The 19047-nt window shown below is 35.0% G+C and overlaps 4 protein-coding genes across 7 annotated transcripts in view; 2 read left to right on the forward strand and 2 right to left on the reverse strand.

Annotated features, from left to right (window-relative positions):
• LOC105208459 (dynein axonemal heavy chain 5) overlaps positions 1-3678 on the reverse strand; it is a 30604-nt gene extending 26926 nt beyond the window's left edge. The window contains exons 1-3 of the mRNA XM_011178315.3: positions 1832-3678; positions 1263-1422; positions 295-442 (exon numbers count right to left, since the gene is read on the reverse strand). Coding sequence (XP_011176617.3) covers positions 295-442; positions 1263-1422; positions 1832-1996 — 473 coding nt within the window. The 5' untranslated portion in view covers positions 1997-3678. The remainder of the gene's footprint in view (positions 1-294; positions 443-1262; positions 1423-1831) is intronic.
• A 2666-nt stretch (positions 3679-6344) lies between these two features.
• On the forward strand, positions 6345-8937 carry LOC105208399 (coiled-coil domain-containing protein 149). Of its 2 annotated transcripts, none has more exons than XM_011178212.3 (7): positions 6345-6534; positions 6657-7091; positions 7147-7290; positions 7353-7460; positions 7579-7663; positions 7815-7953; positions 8020-8937. In XM_011178212.3, the coding sequence occupies exons 1-7, from the start codon at positions 6448-6450 to the stop codon at positions 8738-8740; spliced, it is 1719 nt and encodes a 572-aa protein (XP_011176514.2). In that variant the 5' UTR covers positions 6345-6447; the 3' UTR covers positions 8741-8937. The 2 variants fall into 2 exon arrangements, with proteins under 2 accessions (XP_011176514.2, XP_011176515.2); XM_011178213.3 differs by having other exon boundaries at positions 6350-6423.
• A 15-nt stretch (positions 8938-8952) lies between these two features.
• Positions 8953-19013, reverse strand: LOC105208401 (protein Lilipod). Of its 3 annotated transcripts, none has more exons than XM_011178217.3 (9): positions 18277-19013; positions 14027-14151; positions 13095-13234; positions 12804-13034; positions 12641-12709; positions 10868-11403; positions 10547-10778; positions 10335-10491; positions 8953-9107 (listed from the first exon to the last, which is right to left on the reverse strand). In XM_011178217.3, the coding sequence occupies exons 1-9, from the start codon at positions 18346-18348 to the stop codon at positions 9080-9082; spliced, it is 1590 nt and encodes a 529-aa protein (XP_011176519.1). In that variant the 5' UTR covers positions 18349-19013; the 3' UTR covers positions 8953-9079. The 3 variants fall into 3 exon arrangements, with proteins under 3 accessions (XP_011176519.1, XP_011176518.1, XP_011176517.1); XM_011178216.3 differs by lacking the exon at positions 8953-9107 and adding an exon at positions 9852-10203; XM_011178215.3 differs by lacking the exon at positions 8953-9107 and having other exon boundaries at positions 9852-10491.
• LOC105208400 (tetratricopeptide repeat protein 12) lies at positions 11477-12610 on the forward strand. The gene is made up of 4 exons (XM_011178214.3): positions 11477-11792; positions 11877-12089; positions 12161-12283; positions 12336-12610. The coding sequence occupies exons 1-4, from the start codon at positions 11662-11664 to the stop codon at positions 12550-12552; spliced, it is 684 nt and encodes a 227-aa protein (XP_011176516.1). The 5' UTR covers positions 11477-11661; the 3' UTR covers positions 12553-12610.
• Positions 19014-19047: the final 34 nt, after the last annotated feature.

Consider the following 19047-nt stretch of genomic DNA (forward strand, 5'->3'; position numbering starts at 1 on the left):
GCATATTACTTGAATTTGAAGCATTCTAACTATGATATATTTAATAAAAATAATGAACATAATTATGTTTAGTGACCCTAATATTTGCATTAACATACAACACTTATGTATATATGGTATGTGGACTTCCAATCAATTCTGAAAAGCACATAACACAACGCGTGTATTATCAATGAATAAATATAATCGCATATGTGTCTAAATTCATGTAAATAACAATTTAAATAGATAAAAGAAAATAACAAAATATCCTCTCTAAACCGCACACCTCTATGGAAAATTTAGCGAACTTACAAATCCTTTTGAAATCCTTCCTCTGGCAATTGTTTCGAAGTATTTACGCGAAAGATGTAAATGCAAATCCCTGTAAAACCACAAGTCCAGCCATCAGTCAGAAACAATTTTTTCGGCTTCGGCGGCGAAAATCCGCCGGGTGAAGAACCTGTACGACGAAAAAACCCAACAACACATAAGGTTAATAAGCCAATAATAATATTAAACGTATGTATACAGGATTTATATATTTTTTTTCAAACGTTTAAACTAGAGCTCTTGGTATTCGACTAATCGACTAACCGAATTAACCGAATAGGGCATTATTCGAATAATAATATTCGGTTTGCACTATTCGGATAGTCGTAAGTTGTCGACTATTCGATTAACCGCTCATTTCCGACTATTCGGTTAACCGTTCGTTGTCGACTATTCGAATAGTGAAAGTTCATTAAATTTCCATGTTTATTGAAAAATGTGAGACTCATGAAAAATGCGCACAATTGACATTTTCACAAATAAAAACAAACAAAAATCAAAGGCTGCTTGGATTTCCAACACTTTTCAATTATTCAAATGCTCGCAGCGGAGCAACTATTCGAATAATGACAGCAGAACAACTATTCGAATAATCGTAAAAGAACGTCTATTCGAATAGTCGTAACATTGCGACTATTCTAATAGTACTAACCGGTTAATATTCGTATGAACGGTTACAAACCGGATATTCGAATAATCGGTTTTCAGGTTAATCGAATAAGAGCCCTAGTTTAAACATAATAATTATGAATATGTATGTACCAAAACTTTGTTCATTTACACATTCATTTCATTTAAGTGGCTCAAAGTCGAATCATACATAATTATATATACATATATATATATATGTATACATATATGAGTACATATGTACATGATAATCAAATAATGACATTACTCCACAACGATAAACCATTTTTTATATTATACAATTATTATGTTCTTTATACCCTGAGGTGTTTTTGAGCAGCTCGATGCGATACCACTACGCGAGGGTCCGGGTTTATTGGGATCCTGCGCTGGTTGAGGTTCGGGCTCATCCACCTCCTGATAAAACCACAGAAGTTTGTTTTTCATATTGGGTAAAAAGAGTTGATTGATTTCGTCCAACTAACGGGTAAAAAGTGATTTTGTTTTTTACATTTTATAAACACACACATATGTAATTAAAAGAAGCAAATGCACATACATATGTATGTATGTATCTGTGCAAGCAATTGAATGTATTAGGGGAGCTCACTTTTCAGCACACCATATTTCTTTCTTATTCAATATGTCTTGATTTTCCATATATATTTTATGAATATCTTTATTTGCTAAATTCTTCTCCTTACCACTTTGAAATTGTAACTAATCAACAGACGCATGCATTCCAGAATGTGAGCACAACAATTTTTTTTTTCAAAATAAATAATTAAGTAAACGATAAAATTGTGGCTTTTACCAGAAAGCGTTGCCCACGCACATACATACATATGTATGCCTGTTGCATTCTCGTTTTTATTTCATGGGTACCCACCATATCTCCCTCGAATATGTAATCCATTAGTTGATGCCTCGGCAGTTGGGTCGCGTCGATTAACAGTTGGAATGTAAACTCCAATCGGGGGTCCATTTCCCCACGCCGAGCTTTCCGTTCGCATTCTTCACGGCGTCTCTGTGCTTCGTCAGCATCGGTAGCCATTATTTTTTTTTTTTATAATTCGATAGTTTGATCCGTTTATTTAAATTGAGTAATATGATATTTTTCCAAATGTTTTTTACACCAACTCACGCAATGATATCAATTTGATTAAAATAAACATATATACATACATATGGGTATTCGTATGTATGGAAGCCAGTGTGCATATTTTGGTGGATTACCAAAGAACGTAATTAACATCCGCAAAATGCAAAAATTATCCAAAATACCAAAGAGTGGATTAGTATACAGATTCAAAAAATGTCAAAGTTATATGAAAACTATAATACAATTTATATGTATGCTATATGCTAGTACATATAGTATGTATGTGCAGTTCACATACATATGGATAAACCCATTTCAAAACTACTGAATGCCAACGATCAAAATGCAAAATACCTAACCAAATTTCAAAATACCAACCAGAAAAATTAGTTGGTCGAAAAAAATGCATACATATGTAGGTGTGTATTGGTTTGATGAGGGAAAGCGAAAATATGTTTTTAGTATGAATAAAAAAGAAAATATTCTGTAAAGAGAGAAATCATGTCAAAGTTGAGATTATCCGTTAATTTCATAAAAATCGTCATCATATATAGGAATGAGGAAATCTGTGAGAACTAATAATAAGAAAGTGTCTGTAGGAATTTAAATTCTTAAACAGAATATTACTTATTTTAATATAAAACTGTTCAACAATTAAACTCGGCGTGTTTACTTTATATTTCAATTTCAATTCAAAATGTGCAGGAATTTCAAATTAGTAACAACGAAATGATAGAACTGGAGAGCACTGTGTGATTGTGGAGAGAGAGCAAGTGAAGTATCCTTGAGTGTTGTCAACATACATGTAGCTTAAGTGCGCCCCGTTTAAGGGCCTTTCCCGCTTAAGTGACCATATTTTGCGGCATTGTTGGTTTTTCTCTGAATTAACATATAAAATTCCCCGCTTAAAAGCCTCCGCTTAAATTTCTTTCCCGCTTAACTGACTGTAATATTTAGGCCACAAATACAAAATTGTTTACAATTTTCCTCTTTTAAGTGCCTTTTAATATTTTTGACATCGAATGCGCTGAGTATTGTCAAAAGGAAAACATGTACATAGGTTGGCAATTTTTTTATACTCTCTAAATTTGGTACAAAGGATCGCATTAGGGAGGGTCACATTGGGATGTAATTTTTTTAAGTGGGCGTGGCCCTGCCCCCAAACAGGTTTTTTGTATATACATATATCTTGCAAACCAAAAAAACTGTATTAACCAAACTTTCTGCAGTCGTTTCTATTAGCCATTTCCTTACACAGTCCCAATGAAAGAAATCGGATAATAACAGAAACCATATCTCAGGAACTACTCGACCGATTTCAATGAAATTCGGTATATAATATTTTTTTGACACCCTGACAACACGGATAAAAAATGGGCGAAATCGGTTCACAAGCACGCCAACTTCCCATATAACTCAATTTTGAACTCCATCTATTTCGTTCACTTTATATATGTATAAGGAACCGAAGCGGAAGCGGAATAAAACTTTACACAAATACTGTATATCATCTGTGGCTTCACTTATGGAAACATTTTCGAAATCGAACTATAACTTTTCAAGGCCCCGGATATCCACATGAAGAACTCAGTGACTAAGGGTAATTTTAAATGTGACTTTCATTCTAAAAGAAAAAATATTGGATCGAAGTATTTGAGAAAAAGCTTGGTAAGTACCTCGAGGCCCTTAAGCGGAATAAATTTTAGTGCCTTTCTCGCTTAAGTGTCCTAGAAATCTTGCATGTAATATAATTTCTTAAAAGTAGAATTTTTAGTCATAAACTGTATTACAAATGCATCGACGATATCCTTCGAAACCCAAATTTAATAGCATTTATATATATATATAAGTTAACAATATATAAACATACGTAGGTTAACATAAATAACAATTAGGAAATATGTATCGCATATAAGAAATGGTGAAAAAATATTGCGAATTGACTAACTGACAAATAAATGAAATTACCATGGAATTTGGTTCCAGATACCTTTACTCATACTGTTTTTCATCAGGTTTACATACATTTGTAGGTAGCTAAGCTAAGCTTTCACATTTCTAACGCAACGATAACAAAAATCTTACCAAATTACATAATGCAGGACTAAGTCACATCAAATACTCTTGCCAATTTAATTATATTTTGACAATGCTCCAAATTATGTAAGAACAATTATTTCATTGAGCAATATAATATTCGATTAGTAAAATACGTTGAATTTTAAAAAGTTTTATACAGATTTACCTGCAACGCATCGCCTCCCTCTTCCTCGTCCTCGGAACTGCTGTCGCCTCGTATAGCGGCAGCATGTTGGGCGAACTGCGCTCGGGTATTTTTATGAACAAACATAGTATTCACACTGCGCTGCACATTTAATACACAAACATACGCAAAAATCAAAATTTAAATTTCGCACTCAACGGATTTCACACAAAAAAAAAATTCTGTTTCATGTGTACTCGTATATCTACTGTATTCAACGTAATATTCAACGGTTCGATCGCAAATGCCTGTAGTTATCGCATAATCTTTTGTAGCCACTGCCACTTAGCGCATTTCAATGCATCGATCAAACAAGTCAGAATCCATAGCAATTTCTTCTTTCTTATCCACAGGAAAACTCCAAAATCATTATATTTACAGTAGTTTCCGAAATAACGAATATTCGTTTTAACGAAAACCGCTTATAACGAACAAGCAAATTTGTTACATTGAGTACCTTAAATAACGAACATTGGGGATTTGTAAGTACTCGGTTTAACGAACAACATGAAGAAGACATATGAAGAAAGAGAAAAAAATCTAATAACATCGAACCAGAATTAATTCTAAAACTTGAAAAAATTCAAAAGATATGTGCAAATTGAAAAAATGTTGAATTTTATACAAAAAAATCCTAAAATTATTGATCAGCACCAAATAGAAGAGTCAGAGTTGGTCTATTTTGGAAGAATTGTTTTGTTATGGTTTTTCATTTTTAACATATTAATAATAAAACAATTTAGTAAACTGCAATTTACTGATATTTAACTCATTTTTATTGAAAAACATACCTCTAAGTGAGTACTCGAATTAACGAAAAATTCGATGTAATGAACAGGCCAGACAATTAATGAGTTCGTTATTTCGGAAAACTACTGCACTTATGTAATAATATCCGACCACTGACTACAAGCAATAAATAGGCATAAATATATGTACATATGTACATGAGTAACTTTTATACATTGACTCAACACTTAGTTGGCTGTACGTAAATCCATAGTATATCTCCCTTTGGCTCAATACACTTGAGCCAGTGATACTCCAACTCTTTTAAGCCCGGCAACAAAGCAAATCTCCGTGGCAGTGATAACCTCCTCTTTCGACTTGAATTTCTAAACGCGAGTGACATTTTCAAGTTTGGAAACTATCAATAAAATCATATTCCTTCATACGCATATTCCAATCTCACACAATAGTACCGTATAAAGTGTGAACCGATATCACGGTAAAAAACCACTCTATAACAATATTAATAAGTTATATACTTGGTTAAAAAAATATATACTACATAAAGTCAAATAACCGGATGGAAAACATTATACATTTCTGAGTTGTATCTTAGTATTTCACTTATAAATTTCTCGTTAATTGTCCTTATTTTGAACTCGTCCATTTGAAAGCCTTCTGTATCATGCTTTTAGTTGAATTCAACATTTCTGTTATTATTTGCTGAAAACTCCTCCATATTCGGTAAATTTAAAATTTCCTCCCAGAGACCTTCACTATACTAAGCTCACCTTTATTGGTAGGTTTTGACTTCCTAACTTCTTTCTTAATATCAAACCCATGCCTGACGCATTAATTGTTGTATTGATCAGCCTCTGTAAAAGAAATAGCATGACCACGCTCATATCTTTGATTCTTCACGTTTCAAGAATTTTTTTGTACGTGTAGTCTAACCAAGCGGATAATACATACATCAATTACTGGTAACCGATGGACCATATGGTAAGTAACTTTTACTTGCCTTGCAGGGTAAGTACACATTTCGTTATAAACGTAACGAGCTGTCAAACCTTGCAATTCCTTTGCGGCAAAAGAAACATTTGACACATAGTAATGTAGATAGAGAACAATATATGCATTATTTCACACAGACATAATCAACACGAATCAATATTCTCTTACGTTTCTTACGTCATTTTCTGTACTCATGCAATTTTATAATTTAATAAAATAAAAAAAGAAAATCAAATATTTCAATAATAGAACAAGGCTGGCAGCACATTTAGAGATAATATTCCAATTGTCATTCTCCTTTTTCTTTCATTTCAATTGTCAACTATTATCAACTTGTTCATATATTTAGATCGGCTTTTATAAATATTAAAGGGTATAAAAATATTTGAAATAAAAAATGTTATCTGGAGAAGAATTTCAATCTCATAATCAGTTGGATATGGTTGATTTTGATATGCTTAACAAGCATATGGGAGACTTCAATGTAAATGCATTCATTGATTTATTTCACATCACAATCGCGTTTTTTATGTATTTCTTAGTTTTCCCATTTCTCAATTTTCTATACACAAGCAATGATAATTTATAATAAAAATGTTTTTATAGACATCTGCATTGCATAGGAAGCTGGTTAGCAAAGTGGAAGCTCTACGTATTCTACGCAAAGAACTGGAGCAATTTCGGACGGAACGTGATCAGTTCAAATTGATGGCGGAAACCTTGCAACTAAGATATTCTGCTTTAACGCGCAACAACGAATATAGTAGCTGCATTGGTATGGATGGTAATAAATCTAGTGTTGCGTCAATATTGCATGAAACCCGCGAAAGAAATATAAAATTAACCACGGAAGTAGAAACTCTAAAACAAAAATTAAGCGAACTGCGCGGTGATATTGAAGTTCTTAGATCATCTAGCAAAGAAGGAAAATATGAAAAATCCCAAATGGACATAACTGATGTTGTTAATAATAATGAAGTTCTTGAATGGAAGAAAGAGCGATCAAATTTTATCTGTCATTTGGAAAACTTAAAAAAAAAGGTAAAGAAAATATTTCCACTTCTAATTTCATATTCATTTAGAGCTTATCTTTTAGAATTTGCAACTCGCCTTTGATTTAAAGAATTTGATCGATGAAAAAGAAGATATTATATCTGAACGAGATGCTTACAAATGTAAAGCACATCGGTTAAACCACGCGTTGTTGAATGCACTGAAAGCTAACACTGCACATCCAAAGGTAATATGATAAAATTTGTAATTTCCGAAATAGTACAATCAGAAATTGCATTTGTAACATAGCTTCTTGACATTGATGGCATATTACTGGAAAATAAGTACCTTCATGAACGTTTAAAAAACTTTGAATGCGAGCTGGATATAACCAAACAATCGGTAACCAAATACAAGGTAAAAGTAAATCGCAAAATTATTTATAAATTCACAGTCTCAAATTCGCGGGGCTTTATTTAAAAGTTGTTTTAATAAAATAACTAATGTTAAATTGAAATTATTTCATGCTTCAAAGACTATGTTGGAAACGAAGCGTAAAAAGGGTATAATTAAACTAGGTTCTAGTGCAAATGATGAAAGTATTTTGTCTCATAAGCAAGGTAAAACATTAGTACGTATGTAGTACGTAGTTGATGTTGTGTGGCTTTATTTACTCGATATATTATCTATAGTATATTTTTGATCGAGAGCAAAAATTGATTTTTATTCAATTAGTAAAAATGACGAATGCATATTATTTCTAATTCATAGTTAAAACAATGCTTGACAATGGTGTAGAGTTACCCACAAAAACGGAGACAATCCAAGACTTGAAGTCTCTCTGCTTGGCGCTGCTGGATAATTTAAATGATAAACATATTGCTTTAAACCATCAGAAAAAAACTAACAAGTAAGAGAGAGTTGACCTTTAGCAAATTATATATATAATTCAACCGTTGTATGTTCGCCCTCAAAGAATTCTCGCAGCAAAAATTGCTGAATTGGACCAACGCATTCAGTGTTTATCGGGTATTGAAGCTACAACTGGTACAGCATCAACTTGTATCAGTGAATACTCACCTACACAGTTATTACTGCAGGACTACAGCGCTTCATCTGTGGACTCCAGTGACATATTAGAAACAGACACAGGAGCATCAATTACAGCTAAACCGAAATGTTCCATTGTCCTAAAATTAAACGATTCTGAAACTCTGGCAACTGAAAATGAAGACTCGAAAACGTCTCGCCTTGGAATATCAGAAGACTCTGTAGATTCTCTATCAACAGAGTCTGGCCGAAGTATACTATCTTCAGAATATGGTGGTTTCGCAGAGGCTTTAGGTGCGCGTGACCTCAACGAATACTCTGAAGCGGTCATAGAAGCATACAAAACACCATCGACTACCACAGACTCCGGAGACAATTGTGACAAAAAATACAACGCAAATTCTCAGTCTCCACACATAGACAGCGATATCGCTAGAGAAAGATATAACGATTTAAAAGACTTACCTCCAGAGCTAGCAGCGTTGGTACAGCAAGCACTCCACGAACTAGATTTGCGAGATTTTGATGAAATAGTGAACACAAATGTAGATAATTATGAAAGAGCAGAGAATGATAAGGTATTCCCAAATATTGCCAGTTCATGTAATGTTGGCAAAAGTGAAGAAAAATCACAAACGAAAGTTTAAAAGGTTTTTTCTACTCTTATTCAATTTGCCAAAAATTTGGCTTTGTATTGCTAAAATTAATGTGCAATACAATAATTAAACGTTAATAATTATTATTTTAGACAACAATTAATCTAGCTATAAACATGTTTGGTTATTACTATATTTCAACCACTTTATTCACAAGAACAATTGTAATAAAAATATGTAAAACAATAGTTGTAATTTTTATCGTATTTATTTATTATTAGATATTTTGTCTATTCCTATAGGCAATAATTATAACTATTACAATCACAGTATAACAAGAGGAAATCTTTAAAAGAGTTCAAATTGCAGGTATCCAATGGTTACATATATTTATAAAAATATAAATGTCGAACTCAATCTGAAAAATAATACAAAATAATTTACTGCAGCCACTTCGAGAAAGCCAAATTACTCTAAACAACAATATCAAATCTAGAAGTCTACCGGATCACCCACCATATATCTATGATTATGATTTGCATGATGCTAAAAGTTATATTAGTTGCAGCATGTCGAGCGAATGGTTCTACATATCAATAATTATAACGAAATATCAATAGACGTGATTAGTTTTGAATATGCCATTTTATTAAGCACATAAATAGTGTATTTAAATATCACATATGTAATTTAATATGGAGTTTCCAATCGAGCGGTATTCGATTTTAAATACATATTTAATGTGTGATCAATCATCTCATTTTGAATCTCTAATTTCGACAAAATGCATAAATTGTTATATATATAAACATATGTATTATAAAACTAACGGCATTCAAAAATAAACCATAACCCACAATTCATTCATAGATTGAATAATTATGGTCACGCACTGAACATATGAGTGCGTGCATGAATGACGGTATAAATTAAAATATATAAATTAAATTTAAATTTCCAAACTAAACCAATTATTTGACTAGCAGTTGCGTTTTAAAGATTGTTTATAATTTCAAATGTCATCAAATGATTTATATATGAATTTTAGACGTTTGGTACTTTCACTAATATATCCATTTTAAATGCAACAACAATAGAATTTTACACACACCGCTTTGGTAATATGTAATCTTCAAATCTTGATAATTTCGCATTTAAGTGGAAATAAATTTTATAAAAAAAACGACTTTGAAATTCGTCTGTGCATGGAAATTGTTTCAAACTAATATAGATATATAAAAGCTAAAGTAACTGTCATATCCGTAAAACAAATTCATTGCCGCATTTCCATTTTAATTCCTTATAATTTAATTTCGTTTCCTACCTTCACATATTATTCGTATAGCAATGGAATGAAAATAAATAAAAGGATTAAATTATAATGTAAGATATGAACTTAAATGATTGTAAATGAAACGTAAACTTAGAAGCAAGAGAAATTTCCAGTGTCATATCCTGCCAGCCGTTGCAGAATAATAATTTACAGTTTGGTTAGTAACACCGGCACAAATGCTCTGCCAAATATAAAACAAAGTTATTTATTTCATTGGCAGAACTTTTATGACGTCTCTTTCAGTTGCTTATATATGTATATCAATTGATGAATGACATATAATTAGTGAAGAGCACATAGTTCTCTACTAACCGTGCACACAACTCCTGACGCACAGCTGCTGTAAATTTATTCACTAAGCAGAGCGCTGTCGTGGTGCCAAAAATCAAATTATAAAGTAAAACAATTTGAAAATTGCCAAGCCATTCGATGGCACCAAAATCCCCCAGGAGATCGAAATTTGTAATGCCTGTAATAAAAATATATAATAACCGCAATTTTATATATGAGTGTTAATAACTTACCAATAATTCTACTGAGTAGCGGCAATGCTGAACTCAAAATTAAAACTAGCGCACAATTGAGAATTAATTGTGCTAGTGAAGTCTTTCTTTTTTGTGGACAAACGTTGCGCATAAAGGGCATGGTGTAAAAACCAACAACAGAAGTGGCACCTAAATAGAATATTAGGCATACTTCTAAACCTGCTCCAAATGGCCCCAGCTTCGATAGAGATGTGATCCCAAGTGTAAATTGCTATATTGAGGCAACATAAAAGCGATAATTTTTGTATTACTTCATATATCTATATATAAGTATGTATGATTAATAAGAAGAAGACTCACCCTTGTGCTTAACGGCAATGCTTTGATTCCAATTAGCAACTCTAGTGTATTTTGCACTACCAGCAAAACCGTTATACCGGTAAAAAAAAGCAACAGCAACATTGCCAGAGGATATACGAAATTTCGTTGAAACGCAGACGATTTGCGCAGCTTCTCCAACTCTCTACTTTCAGACTCCAATTCTCTCAGTCTTTGTTTGAGCTTCTGTTGCTCATTTAGGTGATTTTCCAAAGGTTTTCGTTGATATAGATGCCGCAACGATGTATTATGATAATATCCTCCGCCATTTATATAACTACTGTTATGATCGTTGTGTAAATTGTGGTGTATACTATTAATGACTCCAGACCCGCCGGAGACGCCATTGCCGCTGATATTAATATTTAGGAGTTCGATGTTTTCTATTTTGCGCTTCAAGCTGGCGATTTCCATGTAAAACACTTGATATTCCTCATTTACGTCGCGAAGTAAATGTGGTTTCACAAGGACTTGTCCCACAACTCCAAAGAGTCGAACGAAACCAAGTGGTGTGCAAACTATTGAAATAATGCAAAATAAATAGTTTTTAAAACAACTGTCTACAAATATGAAAATCGCACTAAACTAAGCTGTCATAACAAAACATCTCCCCATTTATCACAGAAACAATTACCCTGGAAACGAGTTTTTTACACTTGCCAAACAAACAAAAGGTTGAATTTTCAATTGTTAGGTCTCGCAAAGGTGTTGGTGACAAACGCAATAAATAAATTTTATAGTTCAATATTGAAATTCATACACATAAATAAATAAATATGGCGCAGGGGGATATGGACGAGGACTTTCTTAACTTCGAATCGAAGGTAAATCAGGTAATGAAATTATTGGAGGATATGGCCGCCGCAAATAAATCTGATTCAGAAAGTGCCGCTAAAAAGCCAGAAACGTAAGATTATTAAATAAAGTGCATACATCGCATTTATATGTATGTACATAATTTTTAATTTTTATGTATATTTCAAAATGATAGAAAATCCGAAATAAGTCAAGACAATTTCATTGTAAATGTTCGTCAAGACCGCACAGTTCTCAATCGCAAAGCAATCTACCAAAAAGACCAATCCGACTCCACAGGTCCACAACAAATGGACAAGTATACATTTATGCAGCAGATGGAACAAGATGCCGCCGAAAGAACAAAGATTCGACAGGAACGGGAGCGTATTGCTCAAAACTTTCGTAGGTAAATAATTTCAATCAGTTTTAATGAATTCATAATTTACATATACGGAATTTATTTTTTTCTCCATCAAGCGTTGGCAATGATGCTTATCGAAAGCAGAACTATGAAAAGGCAATACAAATGTATACAAAAGCCATTGAACACGTTAAAGACAGTCCTATACTCTACAACAACCGAGCACTATGTTATCTTAAGTAAGTAAATACGTATTTATTTTGGTTTTAAAAATTTATTCAATTTATTTAGGTTGAGGAATTCTAAACGTGCAATTATTGATGCCGATTACGTAATTAACAAATTGGATGAGAAGAATTTGCGATCTTGGTTATATAGAGCAGCTGCTTATTTGCGATTGGGTGATGAAAAAAATTACGAGACCAGCATTAAATTCGCAAAGAAAAATAATACTAAAGAAATCAGCTATATAACTGCATTTCAAGAAAAACTCAGAACTGATTTTTGAACATTTTAGGAGTTTACTTATTCTATTTTTCAATAAATTATATTCACATAAAACTGTTTTTATGGCTTTAGATTTTCAGAATACTTACCGAGTAATAATAGTACTCCCAAAAATGAAACACACGAATATAAAAATGGTAAATGCACACTGCCTAAATCTGAAAATATTTCAAGAGACATTAGAAGGTTTCACAATGAATCCCATTATATTTACAAAATACTGGCAATTAAATTAATATTTAACTAACATACTTAGCAGTGACAGAAATCCAATTTTATCTGGATCCATAACAGCGGACAGCACATATGTAATACCTAAAACCACCGTGGCCAAGAGGCTAAATACTGTAAATGTTTCGTAGGCGCGCGCAATTATACCCTTTTTATGCCCAACGAATCCTGTAGATTCAGTAAAGAGATACGCGAATGGCAGAAATACAAATAAAGAGAGATTGGAGAATAAAAATACATGATTCCAAAGACCTGCAAATATAGAAACTATAGTAGTCCAAACAACTAATACTAAGCAAATAATCTAATTACCTTGTATCAAAGAGCTATTTAACCATTTTACATAATAGCTGTTAGGGTACAGCAACAAAACCTCATTACTAGCTATCGAAATCGGTAGCAAGAGAGCGGCGCCAACAGCGATCGCCATTGAAAATGTACACAGCCAAGAGCTAAGGATATATCCATATAAGTATAAAATATTACTATTTAAACTAGACACAATTATGTAAATTATACATAGGTTCAAACACAAATAAATGTATATATGAAGTAGCATACAAATACATTATATAATTAAAATAATTTTTTTAAGATCGAAAAAGTAGCAATGGAAACGGTAGAGGATTACATTAAATATATAATATTTATTGAAAGTTCTTAACAAATATCTAATATAAATATTATAAAACCATAATCGTATATACATTTGCCACAACTCAAAAAAGTCGATTTTTCAAGAGAGCGGTTTAAAGTTTTCAATTGTCTTTTATTTAGTAAATATAGAAAAACGCCATAAGTTTATTGACTAAACTAGTGGCGTGTAATATATTAAACACTAAAGACTAACAAGAGTGTACTAAGGCTTTTTCTTAGACATAAACGTCAAATGTGTCGTTTTTGCAGGAAAAAGCAACATTAAAAATTTAATTACTTTTTCACCAATATCGTTGTAATACAAAATGTGTCGTTTTTTTCCGAAAATAAAACCAAATTCACCCAATGACTCAAAATATGTCTTTCTTTCTAAAAAAACCACAACTGGCACAACTGAGATGTGTCGTTGTTGTGGTTAAAAAATAACAAGTTTAATAACGGCACATTCTTATTTCACGGTTAATTTTTCTACTCATCGGACGATGAAATTGCGCACATTTCTGCATACTTAACTCAAAAATCGTATTTTTTGAGTTATGACACTATTCATGTAAATAAGCGATATGTAAGTAAACTTATTTAAGTACCTAATGCGATAGACCAGAACTTCATCTTCATCCGTAGAATATAGATCTTCACGATCTTTCCGGCGAAAACGTGATATCAACGCATAGGAGGCAAGATAAAGCAACATCAGAAGCAGCAAAAATATCTGTGAAAAAGAAAAGAATTATATTAAGTTTTGAATTGTTGATGCGCAGCAGGAAATAAAACCAATGATAAAGTGAAAGTATGCATATAAAAACCCGACACTTATTATTTATAAAAGTTAATTACTGATACTGGGGGATGGGGTCATATGTAGAAGTTCACGCAAGTGAGGAAAGTTTCTGATTGCCATTCACTTGGGAGTGGCCAGGAACGATTCTTTTGCATATGACTCAAGCAGCTCACGACTTCCGGTTTTAGACCAAGTATCCCCTGGGTAGCTAACAGACATCCGTTTGGAGGCGAGCTAAAGTGAGAAGGCGAAGCCCGCTTGTGCGGTTGTGCGTAGGGCTTGGGACCCACCACATAAAAAAATCTCCCCAATGAAAACAAACACCGAGCCTCGGATGAGAAACCCCCCTTTTGATGACGACCCCTGCAAACGTACTAAGGATCATGATTTGAGGGCATGCACCTGGAATGTCCGGACTCTTAATTGGGAAGGTGCCTCTGCCCAGCTGGTTGATGTCCTCATACAACTAAAGGCTGACATCACCGCCGTCCAAGAAGTGCGATGGACGGGACAAGGACGGAAGAAGGTGGGTCCTTGTGACATCTACTACAGCGGCCATATAAAGGAGCGCAAATTTGGTGTTGGATTTGTGGTGGGAGAGAGACTCCGTCGCCGAGTCCTGGCATTCACCCCGGTGGATGAACGTCTAGCCACAATCCGCATAAAAGCGAGGTTCTTCAACATATCGCTGATTTGCGCCCACGCCCCAACGGAAGAGAAGGACGATGTGACCAAAGACGCTTTCTATGAGCGCCTAGAACGCACCTATGAGCGCTGCCCCCGCCACGATGTCAAAATCGTGCTTGGCGATTTTAACGCCAGGGTGGGTAAAGAAGGTGTCTTTGGCACAACAGTCGGAAAATTCAGCCTCCATGACGAAACATCGCCAAACGGCCTGAGGCTGATCGACTTCGCTGGGGCCCGAAATATGGTTGTCTGTAGTACCAGATTCCAGCATAAAAAAATTCATCAAGCAACGTGGCTGTCCCCTGATCGAAACACGCGCAATCAAATCGATCACGTTGTGATAGACGGAAGACATGTCTCCAGTGTTTTAGACGTGCGTACGCTCCGAGGACCAAACATTGACTCGGACCATTATCTAGTAGCAGCAAAGATACGCACTCGCCTCTGTGCAGCAAAGAACGCCCGTCAACAAACACAAGGAAGGTTCGCCGTCGAAAAGCTGCAATCACAACCGACAGCCGAACGATTTTCTACTCGACTTGCACTCCTGCTCTCTGAGAGCACTCATCAGCATCTCGATATAAGGGAGCTGTGGAACGGCATCTCAAACTCATTGCATACCGCTGCAGCCGAAACAATTGGTCTACGGCAACGCCAAAAAACCAGTTGGTACGATGAGAATTGTCGCTCCGCAGTGGAGAGAAAACAGACTGCCTACCTCGCAACGTTGCGATCGACCACAACACGTTCGGGGTGGGATAGATATCGAGAACTGAAGAGGGAAGCGAGACGCATTTGCAGACGTAAAAAGAAAGAGGCCGAAATGCGTGAGTATGAAAAGCTTGAAAAGCTGGCCGACATGGGTAATGCTCGAAAATTTTATGAAAAGATGAGGCGATTAACAGAAGGTTTCAAGACCGGAGCATTATCATGTAGGGACCTAGAAGGTAATCTGGTAGCGGATGTCCAGAGCACACTGGGATTATGGAGGGAACACTTCTCCGACCTGCTCAATGGCAGTGAAAGTACAACACCAGGAGATGGCGAACCCGATTCCCCAATCGATGACGATGGAATAGATGTTCCATTACCCGACCATGAAGAAATTCGAATAGCAATTACCCGCTTGAAGAACAACAAAGCGGCGGGGGCCGATGGATTACCGGCCGAGCTATTCAAATACGGCGGCGAAGAACTGATAAGGTGCATGCATCAGCTTCTTTGTAGAATATGGTCGGAAGAAAGCATGCCTGACGATTGGAATCTTAGTGTGCTCTGCCCAATCCATAAGAAGGGAGACCCCACAATCTGCGCCAACTACCGTGGTATAAGTCTCCTCAATATCGCATATAAGGTTTTGTCGAGCGTATTGTGTGAAAGACTAAAGCCCACCGTCAACGAACTGATTGGACCTTATCAGTGTGGCTTTAGACCTGGAAAATCCACAATGGACCAGATATTCACCATGCGCCAAATCTTGGAAAAGACCCGAGAGAGAAGAATCGATACTCACCATCTTTTTATCGATTTTAAAGCTGCCTTCGATAGCACGAAAAGGAGCTGCCTTTATGCCGCGATGTCTGAATTTGGTATCCCTGCAAAACTAATACGGCTATGTAAGCTGACGTTGAGCAACACCAAAAGCTCCGTCAGGATCGGGAAGGACCTCTCCGAGCCGTTCGATACCAAACGAGGCTTCAGACAGGGTGACTCACTATCGTGCGACTTCTTCAATCTATTGCTGGAAAAAATAATACGAGCTGCAGAACTAAATAGAGAGGGTACAATCTTCTACAAGAGTGTACAGCTCCTGGCGTATGCCGATGATATTGATATCATCGGAAGCAACAACCGCGCCGTTTGTTCTGCGTTTTCCAGACTAGATAAAGAAGCGAAGCGTATGGGTCTGGTGGTGAATGAGGACAAGACGAAATATCTCCTGTCATCAAACAAACAGTCGGCGCACTCGCGTCTTGGCTCCCACGTCACTGTTGACAGTCATAACTTTGAAGTTGTAGATAATTTCGTTTATCTGGGAACCAGCATTAACAACACCAACAATGTCAGCCTTGAAATCCAACGCAGAATCACTCTTGCCAACAGGTGCTACTTTGGACTGAGTAGGCAATTGAAAAGTAAAGTCCTCTCTCGACGAACCAAAATCAAACTCTATAAGTCGCTCATTATTCCCGTCCTGATGTATGGCGCTGAAGCGTGGACGATGACAACATCCGATGAGACGACTCTTGGGGTTTTCGAGAGAAAGGTTTTGCGCAAGATTTTTGGTCCTCTAAACATTGGCAACGGCGAATACCGCAGGCGATGGAACGATGAGCTGTACGATTTATACGACGACATTGACATAGTTCAGCGAATAAAAAGACAGCGGCTACGCTGGCTAGGTCATGTTGTACGGATGGAAGAAAACACTCCAGCTCTGAAAGTATTCGATGCAGTACCCGCTGGAGGAAGCCGCGGAAGAGGACGACCTCCACTCCGGTGGAAAGACCAAGTGCAAAGTGACCTGGCTTCACTTGGTGTTTCCAATTGGCGCCAAAAAGCAAAAAGGAGGAATGAGTGGCGCGCTCTGGTGGATTCGGCTATAATCGCTTAAAGCGGTTCCTACGCCAAATATATATATATATATATATAATTACTGAAACATTTATATATTAATTATTATTAAACATTTGAAATACATACATGTAGTAAGAGGTTAAATATGATTTGGCAAAATGCTAACCAATTATCAGTTCAATAAATTTCGCTGATAATCAAATCAATTGTGTAGGTATAAACTTCACTTCACTTAGGTAATTTAATCAATAAACTAATTATGCGTGGACTTTGTCATACAAATATACAAGATATCAATCAGACGACGACTATTTCTAAAAAAATCAACTTTGATCAACTCCATCGTGTAGAAACAAACATTTTTAGGTGCCTATCAATACAAATGAACCCCAGAATTTTGAGCAAAGAATATCAAAAAAATTCTGTCATCAAATTACAACTGTTATCGTTTGGCTAAATTGAATTTTCGATCAAACAACACTTCCCACGAATTATGCTTCACCCTTAAATCCTTAATTAAAACGGAAAAAATCAACTTCAGATTTTGATAAGGTATTGTTTCTTAACGGTTGATACAAGCAATGATAAAGCTGGATTACTGCAGAAACAAAGCTGCCCTTATCAGATTCAACTGTTCAAAAGTATCGTTAATACAATGTAGGCAATAGTAAATATCAATAGTTCTTGTTTAGTTTTTAATGCTAATTTTAAACATAATCAATGATGATATGAAATATAACGTGCAACAAACTACCAAATGTAGTAAGTTAAATTTTTTTTACGAATACTTACAATATTTTCTCGAAGATTATTATGAAAAATTTGTAATTTGATATCAGTTACTTCTTCCTCTTCCTCATCCATATCACCGAAAAATTTCTTAAATTTTCCGTTTGAGGCGGCCAGAATGTTATGATTTTTCCTCTTTAAAGTTGGATCGTTGCAATTATAGTCCAGAAGATTTTTCTGATGTATATTCTGCTATGTACGTACTATTTTTAATTTGCACGGAACACGATTCCAAAAACATTAATGTTATAGTCATGAAATATTTTATGCGAGCAGAATTCACCAGTTAATTTTAATGTTATGTTTAAATCATGCGGATCATGCGGAGTCTGGACTGGCCCCAGAGACCTTTTAATACCGAATTTATCGCAACACCGAAAATAAGATCAAGATATAAATGGGACGCCTCTTATATATGTTATCTATGTTTGAAACGCGCGTCAAAACACAACAATTATTTTATTTATTGTATTCCTTTTCACTTATAAATCTTTTATATCATTTAAGCGATTGCAATTTCACACTCTCCGTTGAATTAAGTTCTCTTACTTTCCCCATTTCAGAAACCAATCATTTCTGCAGTTCCACAAACAGTATTCGTATTTTAATCAGTCAACTTGCTGTGATTATATGTATATCTTAATACACATTCATAAATCTCATTAATTTTGTTAACAAATAATTTTTCGACCAATACCCACGTACAAAAATCAAAAATAAAACTGCACGACGAGGGAGACAATAATAACAAAATTTCACTGAGATCAGGGTTGC

This window comes from Zeugodacus cucurbitae, chromosome 2, assembly GCF_028554725.1.
Source record: "Zeugodacus cucurbitae isolate PBARC_wt_2022May chromosome 2, idZeuCucr1.2, whole genome shotgun sequence".
NCBI classification, from domain to species: Eukaryota; Metazoa; Arthropoda; class Insecta; order Diptera; family Tephritidae; genus Zeugodacus; species Zeugodacus cucurbitae.